Source organism: Carlito syrichta, unplaced genomic scaffold (assembly GCF_000164805.1).
Source record: "Carlito syrichta isolate Samal-C Ts95f unplaced genomic scaffold, Tarsius_syrichta-2.0.1 Scaffold309479, whole genome shotgun sequence".
NCBI classification, from domain to species: domain Eukaryota; kingdom Metazoa; phylum Chordata; class Mammalia; order Primates; family Tarsiidae; genus Carlito; species Carlito syrichta.
The window spans coordinates 352,691-367,590 of record NW_007253575.1 but is presented as its reverse complement, the minus strand read 5'-3'; the positions used below and the strand labels follow the sequence as shown (position 1 = coordinate 367,590).

Sequence of the window (14,900 nt, the reverse complement as noted above, 5' to 3'; positions counted from 1 at the left end):
CTTGGAAGGCTGAGGCGGAAGGATCACCAGAGCCCATCAGGTCGAGGCTGCGGTGGCCGGAAGCGGCCACTGCACTCCAGTCTGGGCAACAGAGTGAGACTCCAACTCAAAAAAAAAAAAAAACAAAAAACTGCAGGCTCAGGCAATTCACTTGCCTTGGCCTCCCAAAGTTCTGGGATTACATGCTGGGCCACCAAGACCGGCCTATATTACATTTTTAAGACATATTTTAAGGGATTACAAAGGTGGAAACTGCCAGCAAGGGCTCAGATCTTGAAAGAAAAGCCAGAACCTAAAGTGTATTAAGGAATCCTATCTTAATAACAGTCAAGAGTCTCTCAAAGAATAAAACATCTCCAGTTTTTCTTCCATTGTTTCAGCTGCGCATTAGCCTGAAAAATAAGGCATGAACTGGGAGTAGAAAATAATGCAGCCGGGCTCGGTGGCTCAGTCTATAATCCCGTGCCTTTGGGAGGCTGAGGTGAGTGGACTGCCTGAGCCCGCGGGTTCGAGACCCGCCTGGGCAGGCGAGACCTCATCTCTACAATAAATTAAAAAAGTAGCCGGGTGTGGTAGCGCCCACCTGTAGTTCCAGCTACTCAGAAGGCTGAGGCGGAAGGATCACCGGAGCCCAGCAGGTCGAGGCTGCGGTGGCCGGGAGCGGCCACTGCACTCCAGTCTGGGCGACAGAGTGAGACTCCAACTCAAAAAAAAAAAAAGAAAATAACGTTACTCACAAATAAGTTCTATTTTTAAGCCCAATATTAATGGTAACTAGAATGTCCTAAAGAACTTGGGATTTCTAAGTAATTTCAAGAGCCAAAAGACACACATAATAATGTGCAAGACAATCTTTTATCTTTTTTCTAACAATCTTAGTTATTCCTTCAAAGAACCAGGACAATCTTTTCAATTCAGAACCACTTGTAAGCACCTGAAACTAAAAACTGAGGGTCACTTGGCATTCCAAGAAAATCAGTGCATAAAACAGAGTAGTATATGAGGGGGGACCAAAAAACTGGAATTAATTTTTGGAGGGTGGGTCCATAGTGGTACAGACTTCCTCTGCTAGGTAAGTGTTCTCGGAACCCATCAGCATCAGTGTACCAGCTAGCATTGTCGTAAGAAGCTGCATTTGGCTTCAGTGAATTTTTTTTTTTTTTTAGATTCTTTCCATGCATTTGCCCATTTCATGATGGGTGATTTATGAGTGCACTTGTCAACAACACACTGAGTGTTCAGTTTTTGAGCAAGATTAGTATGACCCCTGTGCCCCACCCTCCCTATTCAACTGATCTTACCCTGAGAGACTTTTTGTTTGTTTGTTTCTCCGGATGAAAAAAAGTTCTCAAAGGGAAACGTTTTGTTGATGTAAAAGAGGTAAAACAAAAAATGGCAGAAGCACTAAAGACATCATCCAATGGACAAGTTCAAAAACTGTTTGAGCAGAGGGTAAAACGTCTCGATAGGAGTGTTGCACCAAATGGAGAGTACTCTGAATTGAAGTTTAAATATGTAAGAATACACAATTTTTTATAAATAAATTCCAGTTTTTTGGGGGGCCCCCCTTGTACAATTATATCATCTATTTGAGATTTGTGAGGGTTTTAACAGAGAAATGCCATCTTCTTCTTCATTTTTTTTTTTTTGAGTTGGAGTCTCACTCTGTTGTCCAGACTGGTGTGCAGTGGCCGCTCCCGGCCACTGCAGCCTCAACATGCTGGTCGATTCTTCCGCCTCAGCCTTCCAAGTAGCTGGAACTACAGGCGCACGCTACCATGCCCGGCTAATTTTTGATTTATTGTAGAGATGAAGTCTCGCCAAGTTGCCCAGGCGGGTCTCGAACCCGCGGGCTCAGGCAATCCACTCACCTCAGCTTCCCAAAGCGCGGGATTACAGGCTGAGCCACCGAGCCCAGCTGTCATCTTCTTTTCTTCGCACTTCTTTCTCAGAAAAGGAAGAGAGCGGTTTCATTATCAATTGGCTAGTTAGGGATGTCCCACAAACACACACCCAGCACTGTTCTCTGTTCCACAGTTAGACTATGTGAGCACTTCACTCCCTGAGGAATACTTCACTCTGTGAGGAGCACTACACTATGAGTGAGCAGTGGCAGCAGCTGATGCCTCAGGCAACAGTGGCCCATTTTGTCTGTGGTCTCCTAAAAGGTTAAAATTGTAAAGTATTGCCTCTTTATCCTGTAGTCTGATTGAGCCATTTTCAAGTTTTTCTTCCAGTTATGTAACAGGGATTATATAAGTCTGAGACCCAGAACTTTCCAGAAGGGAGCAGGTATACCTTGGATTTTTCGAGTTCTTCAGCTTAGCAAACTTCTTGGTAAATAACAATAGCTTCACCTACAGCTTTAGAAATCACATTTGGCACTATTTCCTGAAAACTTGCTAATTAAAAGTTATACTTTCCTAGGGATTACAATTTTAGCTCCTGACCCAGAGAAGCCTTTTGTAAATCCTTGAAGGAGAAAGTTGACTGTCTCCACATGAGTCAAGAGAATTGTCTGCTATCTGCTGCATATACTTTCAGAGGCAGTCTTGTCTTACACAGGCAGCATTTCGTGGGCAACAAATGCCAGTGTTGACAATACCAAGCATTACATTTCTAGGACAGATGTTTTAAGGGATCACAAAGGTGCAAACTGCCAACATGGGCTCAGATCTCACAAATCTCAAATATATAACATGATGGTACAAGGGGGCACACACACACAAAAAATGAGGCTTTTCCCCCTTGCTGTCTATCAAATAGCCCATAAAAATCATGGGACCCATCATGTCGTCATGGATTTAACTTCCTATGAATGCCAGCATGAAAGCCCTTCACTGCAATCCTCCACAAGGCCCATAGGACCACTTGTAATACAGAGTTCTTTCCCAGTAAATAGTTGTCAAAAATGAAAACACTGCCTACATCTTTGAAGAATGTATCTTTTGGGAAAAATAAAGTCATCCAAGCTTTCAAAACAGTTTCTTCCATTCCTTATAAATAAACTGTTGATGATGGCAGGACTAATCTCATTTGTTTCTGAAGCTAGCTCAACATCGAACCCTTGTCATTGACAGTGGAGCCTTTTCCACACAACTTACCATTCTGGTGCACCATGGTGAAGAGCTCATCATTCCAACCAACCTCTATGGCTACAGATAAACCAGATGCCCCCCAAAATCACTAAGTGTTCTTACTTATCTCTGCCAAGTAAAATAGGAGAAAGGAGTATCTCAGCCATTAGGGAGCTTTATTTCCCAGTATCTGTCATTCAGTTGTACCAACAGACTGCGTAATAATTGTAGCCTCAACCCTCATCATCCCTTTGGTTTCTCCCTTCTTTGACCACACTGATAATGCTCTGAATTGGCACCTATCCCAGCTACTGTGGTTATGTAACAATTACCCCAAAACGTAGTGGTGCAAAACAACTACTTATGCTCACAGTTCAGTGGGTCAGGAAGTGCACACAGTAAGGATGACTTGTCCCTGCTCCACAATGTCTGGAACATTAAGATTAAATGAGCTAGGGCTGTAAAAATGGGAGCTCCTCAGTAGTATCTTTCAATCTCTGTAGAGTCTCTCCATGTGGTCTCTCTAGCAGGGCAGCTTCAGCATAGTTAGACTTCTTACGAGTTAGCTCAAGGCACCCTAGGCTTGTGTCCCAAGGTCAAAGATGCAGGTGGACTGTACTGGTTGTCTTTTATGACTTACTTCAGGGGTCAAGTAGTGTCACTTCTGCCTAATCTGCTGGTCAAAGGTCTATCCAGATTCAAGAGAAGCCAACATTACCTGCATAAAAGAATGGCAGCACACAATTTAAGTCTTTGCACTCAGATGTCCTCCTCTTAGGGACATTGGAAATCTAGCAAACCACTTGGATATCCCCTCTCAGGGGACATAAAGAGATTATATTGGACAAGCTTATGCCAGTGCAAATTTTTCAAACGTGTATGTTTCCTTGAAGTTTTCCATTGCACAAAAAAGCAAATAAAGAGATGGAATATATACTGAGATGGCCAATCAGGTAAGAAGTAGTTTTCAGGAATCAGATTTTCCACATTTTCTTCAAACAACAGGCTGGGCAATAAATTACAGTTTCAAAATATTAATGTGGAAGAAAACAAGACTGCATTGTCTGCTCAAATAGAAAAACACCGGGTGGAAGACATCAAACAAATTACTATTGCACAACATGCATCAATCAACCTGCAGTTCATGTTGGTGACTGTTTCACATGTTAGAAAAATATAAGATATAAAATTTTGATTTTTTTGTCATAAATAAGTTACAAAATTTCATTATAAGTTAAATATCATTACAATAAAATAATTGGTTCTAACACCATACTATTTAATATGCAAGGCTTCATTATTTTGTAAAAAAGTGCTGTCAAGTTGCTGGTAGATAATCCATGAGATGTCTCTGAGTGCAAAATAAATGGGACAGAATATATATTGTTGTGGCCATCTTTGGAAAGACACAATCTGCCACAACACCCATATCTGGGATAGCACCCACTCTGCAAGTCTTTTTACAGAGGGATCCTTGTTTCAGTATTACACTAAAAGAAACTAGTAAAAGGCAGAGTTTCCAATCCAGTAACAGAACTTGAAAAACCCAGGCCATGCAAGCCTCTGCAACCACATCACGCTCCCATCCCTCAATCTCCCCACTAGTTCCAACCCCATACCCCACAAACCTTGTTCCACCATCAATCTCTCAGGTAAGACAAAAGCTCTTTTTATTGCTTGACTTTCACACTCACATTTTTGTATTTAAGGGGAAAACACACACACACCCTTCACTTGATCTTACTGCCATTTCCAAATTCAACCACACTGATATCTCCATAATTATACTTGTGAAATATAACATCGTGTTTACTTAGTTACCTACAGTTACAAACAATTTTTGACCCCAATCTACTGCTATTTCTACAAGTCCCCTAGGACAGTAGTACTGCTACCAAGGACACTGCAGATCTAAGTTAGGAGTGACTTCAGTTTTCAGCACACTAGACACTAACCCCATTATATCTGTTCTTCAAACTGTCATTTCCTCTGTCTCTGTAATATTGTACTACTCTGGTTTTGTTACAGTTTTCTCTTTCCTCTTCCTCCACTGGATCCCAAAGTTTCTCAGCACTCTTTTTACGGCTCCTAGGTGCTCACCACCACTCACAGGTTTAAAATACTTCTCTTAAGCTGATGACTCCCCAGCTGCATTTCCTAACCACTCACCCAGGATTCATTCCTATATTCTGAGCTGCCTATAGGATCATTCTATTTGCCTAAAACCAAACTAATCACATACTGCCTACAAGAGAATCAAGTATTCAAACAAGAAAAAAAATCTGCTTCCCTTTCTAACTTCCTCATCTTAGCCAACAGTGCCACCATTTTCCAAGTTTCAAAATTTGTCTAGACAAAAGTCGTCTCTGACTTTCCACCTTGCACAACCTCTACTTAAGCCCAATCACTGGAAGGAACTTTCAAGATAATCTAGTCTACGCTCTTTGGACAAATGAAATACCTGGACCACAAACACCCTGGCTGCTTGCCTCGAGTTCTGACCCTGATTATAAGATGCTTTCCATTACTAAGTCCTACTTAATTCAATTTTTGCAAAGCCTTCACACAAATTTTTGTGGAATCAGAAAACTTGGGTTTGAGCCCTTAAAAGTTGACTGTAAGCAAGTACACAGTTATTGCTAGTTGCAAAAACTGTGGAAGGCTGAGGCAGAAGGATCGCCAGAGCCCAGCAGGTCGAGGCTGCAGTGGCCGGGAGCGGCCACTGCACTCCAGTCTGGGTGACAGAGTGAGATTCCAACTCAAAAAAAAAAAAAAAAGAATTTATGATAGGAATCAGATTAAATTTAAACTCCTCAGACATTCAAACCCCTTCTCTCATGCCTCCCTCCTAACCCGCACTGGCTGACTTGACTATCAAGCCTGATTTCTCACTAAAACAAGTTCTGTTTCAGTCGGCAACTCTTCTTCTCACCCTCGCCTTTCTCATTCCAGGTTCGAGGCTTCAACTGAGCTGCTTCCCCAGCCCAGGAGAGCCCTTCAACCTCTGCAAATGAAATGAGGATATTTCCTTTAAGGCCCAGATTGAGGTCCTGTTTGCTTTAATAAAGTATCCTTGACTAAGTCTTACTATGGGTCTTTCCTTTTTTCAATCGCCACAGCATCTCAACTCCATTCCAAAATCTTACACACAATACAAATTTCACATATACTCTGTCATGCAGCTGCATCATGTTCTCCAACCAGACTACAATTTTAGGAGACAACTATAACATTAAACAGACAATAAATTTCTAATAAATGTTGGCAAAGTTTTTTGTTTTGTTTTGTTTTTGTGTTTTGAGAAAGCAGGATTTATTAAGAGGACAGAAAAGTTCCCACAGCAGGAGGGGACCGGAGGAGGTTGCCCGCAAAGTTTTTATTTTATTTTATTTTATTTTGAGTTGGAGCCTTACTCTGTCACCCAGACTGGAATGCAGTGGCTGCTCCTGGCCTCCGCAGCCTCAACCTGCTGGGCTCTGGCGATCTTTCTGCCTCAGCCTTCCAAGTAGCTGGAACTACAGGCACGTGCTACCATGCCCGGCTAATTTTTTATTTATTGTAGAGATGAGGGCTCACTAAATTGCCCAGGCGGGTCTCGAACCCGTGGGCTCAGGCACTTCACTCACCTCAGCCTCCCAAGGCGTGGGATTACAGGCTGAACCACCGAGCCTGGCTCGCAAAGTTATTTTTACAATCCAATCCCCAATTCTAACTTTTTAAAAATCTGACTATTTACATTCAGTTTTACTAGACCAAAGTTACTCTGCAAACGAAGGTTAATTTTTTTCACAGTGACTACACCAATCAACAATTTTCTCAGCACTTAATAAAATGCATTGATGCAGCTGGGCTTGATGGCTCAGCCTGTAATCCCAGCAGTTTGGGAGGCCGAGATGAGTGGATTGCCTGAGCCCATGGGTTCGAGACCAGCCTGGGCAACTTGATGAGACCTCATCTCTACAATAAATCAAAAATTAGCTGGGTACAGTAGCACGCGCCTGTAGTTCTAGCTATTTGAAAGGCTGAGGTGGAAGGATCGCTGGAGCCCAGCAGGTCGACACTGGAATGGCTGAGGCACCACTACACTCTAGCCTGGGCGATACAGTGAGACTCCAATTCAAAAAAAAGCATGATGCTTGCTCTCAAGGAGCTCATAATCTAGTGCTAAGAAAGCCAGACATGCAGACAAAAGAAGGCTAAAGAATGCAATGGAACATACACCATCTGCACATCTGCCTACTTACATCATGATCTCAACACTGATCCACAGTCAAGAACCTGGAAATAGGCCAGGCTCGGTGGCTCAGCCTGTAATCCCACGCCTTTGGGAGGCTGAGGTGAGTGGATTGCCTAAGCCCGCAGGTTCGAGACCTGCCTGGGCAACTTCGTGAGACCTCATCTCTACAATAAATCAAAAAATCAGCCGGGTGTGGTAGCACGCGCCTGTAGTTCCAGCTACTTGGAAGGATCGCCGGAGCCCAGCAGGTCGAGGCTGCAGTGGTCGGGAGCGGCCACTGCACTCCAGTCTGGGCAACAGAGTGAGACTCCAACTCAAAACAAATAAACAAACAAAAGAACCTGGAAATAAAACTGTTCTTGTCAGGTACACAAAACCTGAAAAGCAGCAAAACAGTAAAGAGTCATCACATTCATGCCTTTCACCAATTAGAGGGACTCACTTGGTACCAAGAGTCTCATATCTCAACACGCTCAATTATGTGGTTTTCTTAGTGGCCTGTTCGATTAGAAGTTGCAAATTCTAAAAACTTGCCAACAAGAGAGGAAAAAAACTATAGAACCAAAAATTCAAAATTGGTTCACTGAATAAGTCCCTGCTGAATACAAAGATGAAGAAGACAAGAGTCAAATATAGTATTTTTCACCCAGAAAACTAGTAATGATTTTTTAAAATGTGAATCAAGGGATCAAAGGTTATGGGATCCCCAAACATTTCAGTGGGGAAAGGGGGGATATTCTGGAGAGCAATTTGGTAATATGCGTCAAAATCCTTGCTGTGCATGTCCTCTGAATTAGCAATTATGCTACAGAAATGTAGGCTATGAATCAGAAGCAGCAATGAAGACCTATGACAAGAAAGCTTATCACTCTATTAATTGTAGTATAAAAAAATTAGATATATCACATATGTGCATCTTGGGTGATAAATTACACATTTATATGACAAAATATAATGCAGTCAGTAAAAGCTCCCCGAAGAAGTTTTAAGGATATCAGGAAATACACATGAAAATATAATAAAACCATATATAAAGTATAATCTCAACTTCTACAAAGACTAATATCACTAATAATAAATATATAAATTCTGGCCTTTCCACTTATAATCATATAAACTTCAAGATTTTTACTCTCTACGTTTCATTTCCCTCATTGTACTATGATAATAACAGTACCTACTTCATAAGGATTAAAAGCGCAATCCTGATCAGGGATTCTGCTCTGAACAAGACAGTGACAATGTCAAACCTCCCCAAAGCAGCTTCAAACACTCAAGCATTAATCACTGCATATTAAATTACAACAGCTCTCTCACTGGTCTTCTTTTTCATTTGTACTCACACTGAGGCATCCAGTACTACTAACAAATATATCTAAAACCCTAATTTCGGGACATTTCTCCGCTTTAAAACTCAGTAATGGCCTCAAAATGAGATTCTTCTCAGGCCAACAAAACCTGAATCTCTTCTACCTGTACTGTGAAGTATTAACAGTATGTGTGGAATTAGGCTGCTCAAATTTGAATCCTGGGTCCACTACTTTTATTAGCTGTGTGCTCCTGGGAAGGAAATTAACCCTTCTATGCCTCCTCAGCTCCAAAATGTGGCTAGAAGCCAGGCACAGTGGCTCAAGTCTGTAATCTCAACACTTTGGGAGGCCAAGGTGAGAGGATTATTTTCCCCATCTAAATTAAAGGAGTTTGAGATCACCCTGGGCAACTTAGCAAGACCTTGTTTCTATGAAAAATCTACATGTGGTGACATGTGCCTGTAGTCCCATTACTCGGGAGGCTAAGGCAGAAGGATCTCCTGAACCCAGGAGATCAAGGCTGCTGTGAGCCATGATCATGCCACTGCACTCCAGCCTGGGCGACAGAGTGAGACCCCGACTCAAAAAAAAAAAAAAAATGTGGCTAGTACCCACATCATATAGCTGTTCTTATAAAGTGAAAATTCAGACAGGGTGGCACAGGTGATGCTTCCCTTAAAAGTTAGCTATTATTGTTACTTACCCAAACTGCCTACTCTACCTGACTGGTCTCCTTGATGAGTTCTAAACACACAATTCCCACCTTGGGGCCTTTTGCTGGTGATGTTCTCATCCATGAAGGATCACTCCTTCACCACCGCCACCACCACCAGAGTATGCAGTCAACATCTACACTATATATTCAAGGTGTAGATGGAACTGCAGGAAAAACAAACAATCCCAACCCTCAGAGCTCACAGTTTAATAATGAAAGACAGTTGGAGGAATAATCATGGGTGCTAAGGAACACTTCCTAGAGGCCAGGAGCCGCTTACACTGAATCCTGAAGGCTGAGCGGGTGAGTCAGGCAGAGTGGGTGATGCAGAGTATGGGCATTCAGTGTTGCAGCACAGTCCCAAGAGGAGGCTAGAGAAAGGACTGGAGCAGAAAGGTCAGAAGTGTTTGCACTTCATTCAGTAGAGTTATGCCCTCCTGTGCTCTAGAAAGGCTACGCAGTGTTGCCCAATATGGAAGCCACATACAACTACAGACTTGAAACGTGGCTAGTGTGATTGAGAAACTAAATTTTAATTTAAACTTAAAAGCTAATACGCAATTCAGTTACCAGAAAAAATTTTAGGTATGTTTGGAACAATTAGGGTATGTGAATTTAATTTTTTTCAACTGTAAGTGTAATGAACTCTAAACACAGATCAAGTATTTCTGATAAAAATATAACGTTAAAATACAAACATGCTGTAAGTATAAAATACACACTAGATTTCAAGGCAATACAAAAGCAAACTATCTCATCAATAATCTTCAATCACACGTTGAAATACTGTGAATATGTTAGAGAAAACAGAATTAATTTCACCTGCTTTTCTTTTTAATGTGACTATTAGAAAATTTAAAATGATTTATGTGACTTGCATTACATTTCTATTGGACAGCACTGAGCCAATAGCTCCAAAGGCAGCTAAAAGGAAAGCAACCAGAAGCAGGAAGCCAATCAAAAGACTCTTTGATAAGCGCCAAATAAGAGAGACAGGCCTCAATTATCTAAATTCTACCCATCTTCAAAACCTAATTCAGGACTCACTACTACCTCCAAAAGCTTTTCCAACCATATCAATTCCCAAGGAGTTGCCTTGCTCTGAATTCCAGTCATTTCAGCACTTAATCATTTACCACCTGTTATTTCTACCTAATTTCAGAGTAATTTGTTTCTCAGATTAAATGAGAAGCCCCTAGGCTAAGGGCTATAATCTAGACATCTTTAATTTTTCCACTCTACGCGATACATTTTCAGTACTTTGAATAAACAGAGGTAGAGGGTTCCCCAAATGCATAGTCACACAAACATCTGGAGATGTCCTGACAACTGACTTGACTTTCCACAGCACTGAGAATCTCTTTTCCTTCAGACACCTTAAAGACATGAGCTAAAATGATGTAAAAGTCACCAAAACTCCAAGCCAACGGTCCAATAAAGCAGTGATACTTCATTAGTGAGCAGGCATTGGTAGATTATATTGGATGCTATCAGGGAAAAAAGTCAAGTTGGCAGAGCAATTTAGGGTTTTCACAAATTCCATTAAAAGTCAAACAAAAATTGTTTTACTATCTCTGATCTCAACTGCCAGAGATAACCTTTGCAACCTAAGCATGAAGAACTTTCATTTAAGGGAAAACCACACAGCTTTAAATTTTAAAAATTAGCCTTTAAATCAATCCTTCAAATAAATAACACATTTTTCCAGGCAGGGAGTCACATACTACTAGTAAATCTACAATTGGGCATTTTTTCTATCTAAATTAAAGTGAAGAAAATCCTTTCTAAGGAAATGTTAAGTAGTATAAGTATATATATATATATATATATAATTTTTATTTTTATTTTTTGAGTTGGAGTCTCACTCTGTCGCCCAGACTGGAGTGCAGTGGCCACTCCCGGCCACTGCAGCCTCGACCTGCTGGGCTCCGGCGATCTTTCCGCCTCAGCCTTCCAAGTAGCTGGAACTACAGATGCGTGCTACCACACCCGGCTAATTTTTTGATTTATTGTAGAGATGAGGTCTCGCCAAGTTCCCCAGGCGGGTCTCGAACCCGCGGGCTCAGGCAATCCACTCACCTCAGCCTCCCAAAGAGCGGGATTACAGGGTGAGCCACCGAGCCTGGCTGTGTATTTTACTGTATCACAGATAATAAAGCATTTCATTTAAATTTTCTGGGAACACTTAAACACAACAAACAGCAATGCAACTGGTCAGCTTTCATCACTACAGGAATAGGAAGCAAGCAGCAACTAGTTGAGAGCAAGAGATGCTCTGTGGTTATTAGTGCTGATCTTCTGGGAACTGCGTAGTTCTCAGATTTTTAATGCTTGCTTGACATTTAAAGCATAAAGCTGGCAAGTTTCTAATAAGAAACAAGTTACGGCATCAGCATTGACCTTTCTTGTATTTGTTCACTGGCTACAACTGATATTACAAAGCGGCACAACTGAAGTTTCTACTTCCAACGAACCAGTCTAGCCATCAAAGATGGAGTCGGGACAGCTCATAAGGACACAGAAGGCAGTTCTCTTCTGAAAGGCCGAAGAAGAAATGGGGGGAACCTGTCAAACAGCATAGATGAAATCAAGAAGTTAACAAGAAACACTCGTTTCCTTTAGCACTGTGAGAAAATTCCGGTTGCTAATAGAAAGCTGAGGAAAGTTTCGTTTGGCTGGTTTAATCTTGTTTTCCTTCCAACATCCTCACGGAGGATGAACGCCTGCTTTCCACTCCCCACATTACTCAGTAAAAACTCCCCCGATGAATTGAGCTGCCTTCCGGTGCCATGCTCCCCAGCCTCCCGGATCAGCCCCCGCCTCCTCCCTGCAAACGTGCTTCGACGCTTCTGGGCTTGTTGCGGTCGCACCAGGCTGCGGGCGAGCGCTCCAAACTCAATGGACAATGGAGCTCTCCCCCGTCAAAGCCAACTACAAAGCTCAGGAGGGCCATTTCCCTTTTCCTGCCCAGATGCTGTTTTCGCGCCTTCCAAGCAGGGTCCCGTGCTCGACTAGAGCCCCAGTTCAGGCAGGACCCGTGCCTCCTTCCCCACCTGCAGAGCTTCTACGCCCTCGATCCCCACATAAATGGGGCCGCTGTGCGTAGATCAGAAGGGGGGCCCCGTCCGCCAGGAGCTTGGTGGGGGACAGAAGGGTCGCACAGGTTTCACAGTCCAGGTAGGGCGAGAATAGATGTCTCTGGACGCTAGGTCAGGGCCCTCGAGGCTAAGCAGCTCCCACACCGTCTTCCAAACCTCAACTTGTCTCCCCTCCCCCTATAACGAGAAGATCGGGGAGGTGCAGGCGGGCAGCACCGCCACCTCCTTCTCCAGCAGAAACCTTGGCCCACACTCACCCTTTCACCACAAAGAAGGGGTCCTCCATGGACATGGCGTCCCGGCCCCCCGGCCGCCTCCGCCTGCTCCGCGCACAGGGCGCCCGCGCCCTTCTGGCCTCCCTCTATGCACCCCACCGGCTCCTTCAGCCACTCGCGCCTTGTCTGGGGACGCAGGGAGCGGGCACGCGCGCAGGCCGGAGACACTGGCCGGCCGCTGGTCCAGCACTCGGTCAGCACCGCGGGCCGAATCTAGGACTCTGGCGCCGGCCCCCGCGGCAGCCTCCTCCCCCGGCTCCTCCCGGCGTGGCTGTCGGCTTGGCTCCGCCCCCGGGCGCTCAGCCGCGACCAATCACGAACGCAGTCTACAGTAGTACTTCCGCACTCTCGCTCACGTGATCATGCCGGCCCCGCCTCTCGCCGGCGGACCCTGAACATGGCGTCACGCGGTCCGCGGGGCGGGGCTCTGAGGTGGTGGAGGTGGGCGGTGGTCTACTGCCTCTCCCCTCAAGCTTGAGTGGGAGGAGCTGCTTGTTCCCTCAAGAGGCAGGCAGTCAGGTATCCAGGATGACTGTAGTTGTACCTGATTTGCAAAATCCTTTTACCTTTCCTCTACTTTCAACACTGGATTTTGACAATAGCTAATCTTATTCTCGACTTATAATAAAACATGCTCTTGGCCGGGCTCGGAGGCTCATGCCTGTAACCCCAGCACTTTGGGAGGCGGAGATGAGAAGATTGTTTGAGCCCACAAGTTCAAGACCAGCCTGGGAAACTTGGCGAGACCTCATCTCTATAGTAAATCAAAAAATTAGCCGGGCGTGGTTGCGCGTGCCTGTAGTTCCAGCTACTTGGAAGGCTGAGGTGGAAGAATCACCTGAGCCCAGCAGGTCGAGGCTGCAGTGGCCGTGAGCGTGTCACTGAACTCCAGTCTGGGTGACAAGGTGAGACTCCAACTCAAAAAAAAAAAAAAATGCTCTTACATGGTATCTGAATATGATAATGTTACACAAATCCTTTAGGTCTTTCTTTGTGTTGGCAATGTGCTAAAGCCTGTATGTACATCTCCATGTTCTTGTGAGGCAGGTAATATTCCCATTTTGTAGATGAGAAAATATGTTCAGAAAAGTTTCAGAATTTCCTGTGGTCACACAGCCTGAACAGAGAAGAGTCACAGATTCTGTACACTTTTCACCAAATAGGGTGTATTTTCTTTTGTTGTACATTCAGCAAATGACCACGTAAGGTAATTTTTTCATACAGCATGTGGTGCTTCTCAGGAGAAAGCACCTTTGAGGAATAAAGAAGGGACAACTTCCTCTCACTATGATTCAAGAACTTTTCCTGAAAGCATTTTGGCCAGGATGATTAAACAACTCAAATACCAGATATGCTATGCAGTTTTTGGATAAGGATTGTGGACTTTACTGACTGAAAATCACCAGGCACTTGTGTGTCAGGCAAGATGCTAAGTTTTCTCGGTTACTCTCACAATGAGTTAATACTGTTTTGGGGGGGTTTTTTGGGGTTTTTTTTAGTTGGAGTCTCACTCGGTTGCCCAGACTGGAAAGCGGCCACCGCAGCCTTGCCTGCTGGGCTCCGGCGATCCTTCTGCCTCAGCCTTCTGAGTAGCCGGAATTACAGGCATGCGCTACCACGCCCGGCTGATTTTTTTGATTTATTGTAGAGATGAGGTCTCGCTGCCCAGGCGGGTCTCGAACCCGTGGGTTCAGGCAATCCACTCACCTCAGCCTCCCAAAGGCGCAGGATTACAGGCTGAGCCACCGAGCCCGGCTGGTTTTTTGGGGTTTTTTTGAGTTGGAGTCTCTGTCACCCAGACTGGAGTGCGGTGGCCACTCCCGGCCACCACAGCCTCGACCTGCTAGGCTTCGGCGATCCTTCCACCTCAGCCTTCCAAATAGCTGGAACTACAGGCGCACGCTACCACACCCAGCTAATTTTTTTATTTATTGTAGAGATGAGGTCTCACCAAGTTGCCCAGGCGGGTCTCGAACTCGCAGGCTCAGGCAATTCACTCACCTCGGCCTCCCAAAGCACAGGATTACAGGCTGAGCCACCAAGCCCAGCTATTACTGTTATTTTTTATCCCCATTTTATGAATGAGGAATCTAAGACTCTGGGAGGTTAAGTGACTCGTCCAGAGTCACCAGTCTCTGGAGATGGCAACATCCTTGGAGCCAGACAAACCCCGCTGAACCTTGGCTCT

The 14,900-nt window shown here is 44.1% G+C and overlaps 1 protein-coding gene across 1 annotated transcript in view; it reads right to left on the bottom strand.

Moving 5' to 3' along the window:
* Positions 1-12,981, bottom strand: part of STX6 (syntaxin 6) — a 51,329-nt gene extending 38,348 nt beyond the window's left edge. Inside the window, exon 1 of the mRNA XM_008067329.2 lies at positions 12,695-12,981. Coding sequence (XP_008065520.1) covers positions 12,695-12,729 — 35 coding nt within the window. The 5' untranslated portion in view covers positions 12,730-12,981. The remainder of the gene's footprint in view (positions 1-12,694) is intronic.
* Between the last annotated feature and the right edge of the window lie 1,919 nt (positions 12,982-14,900).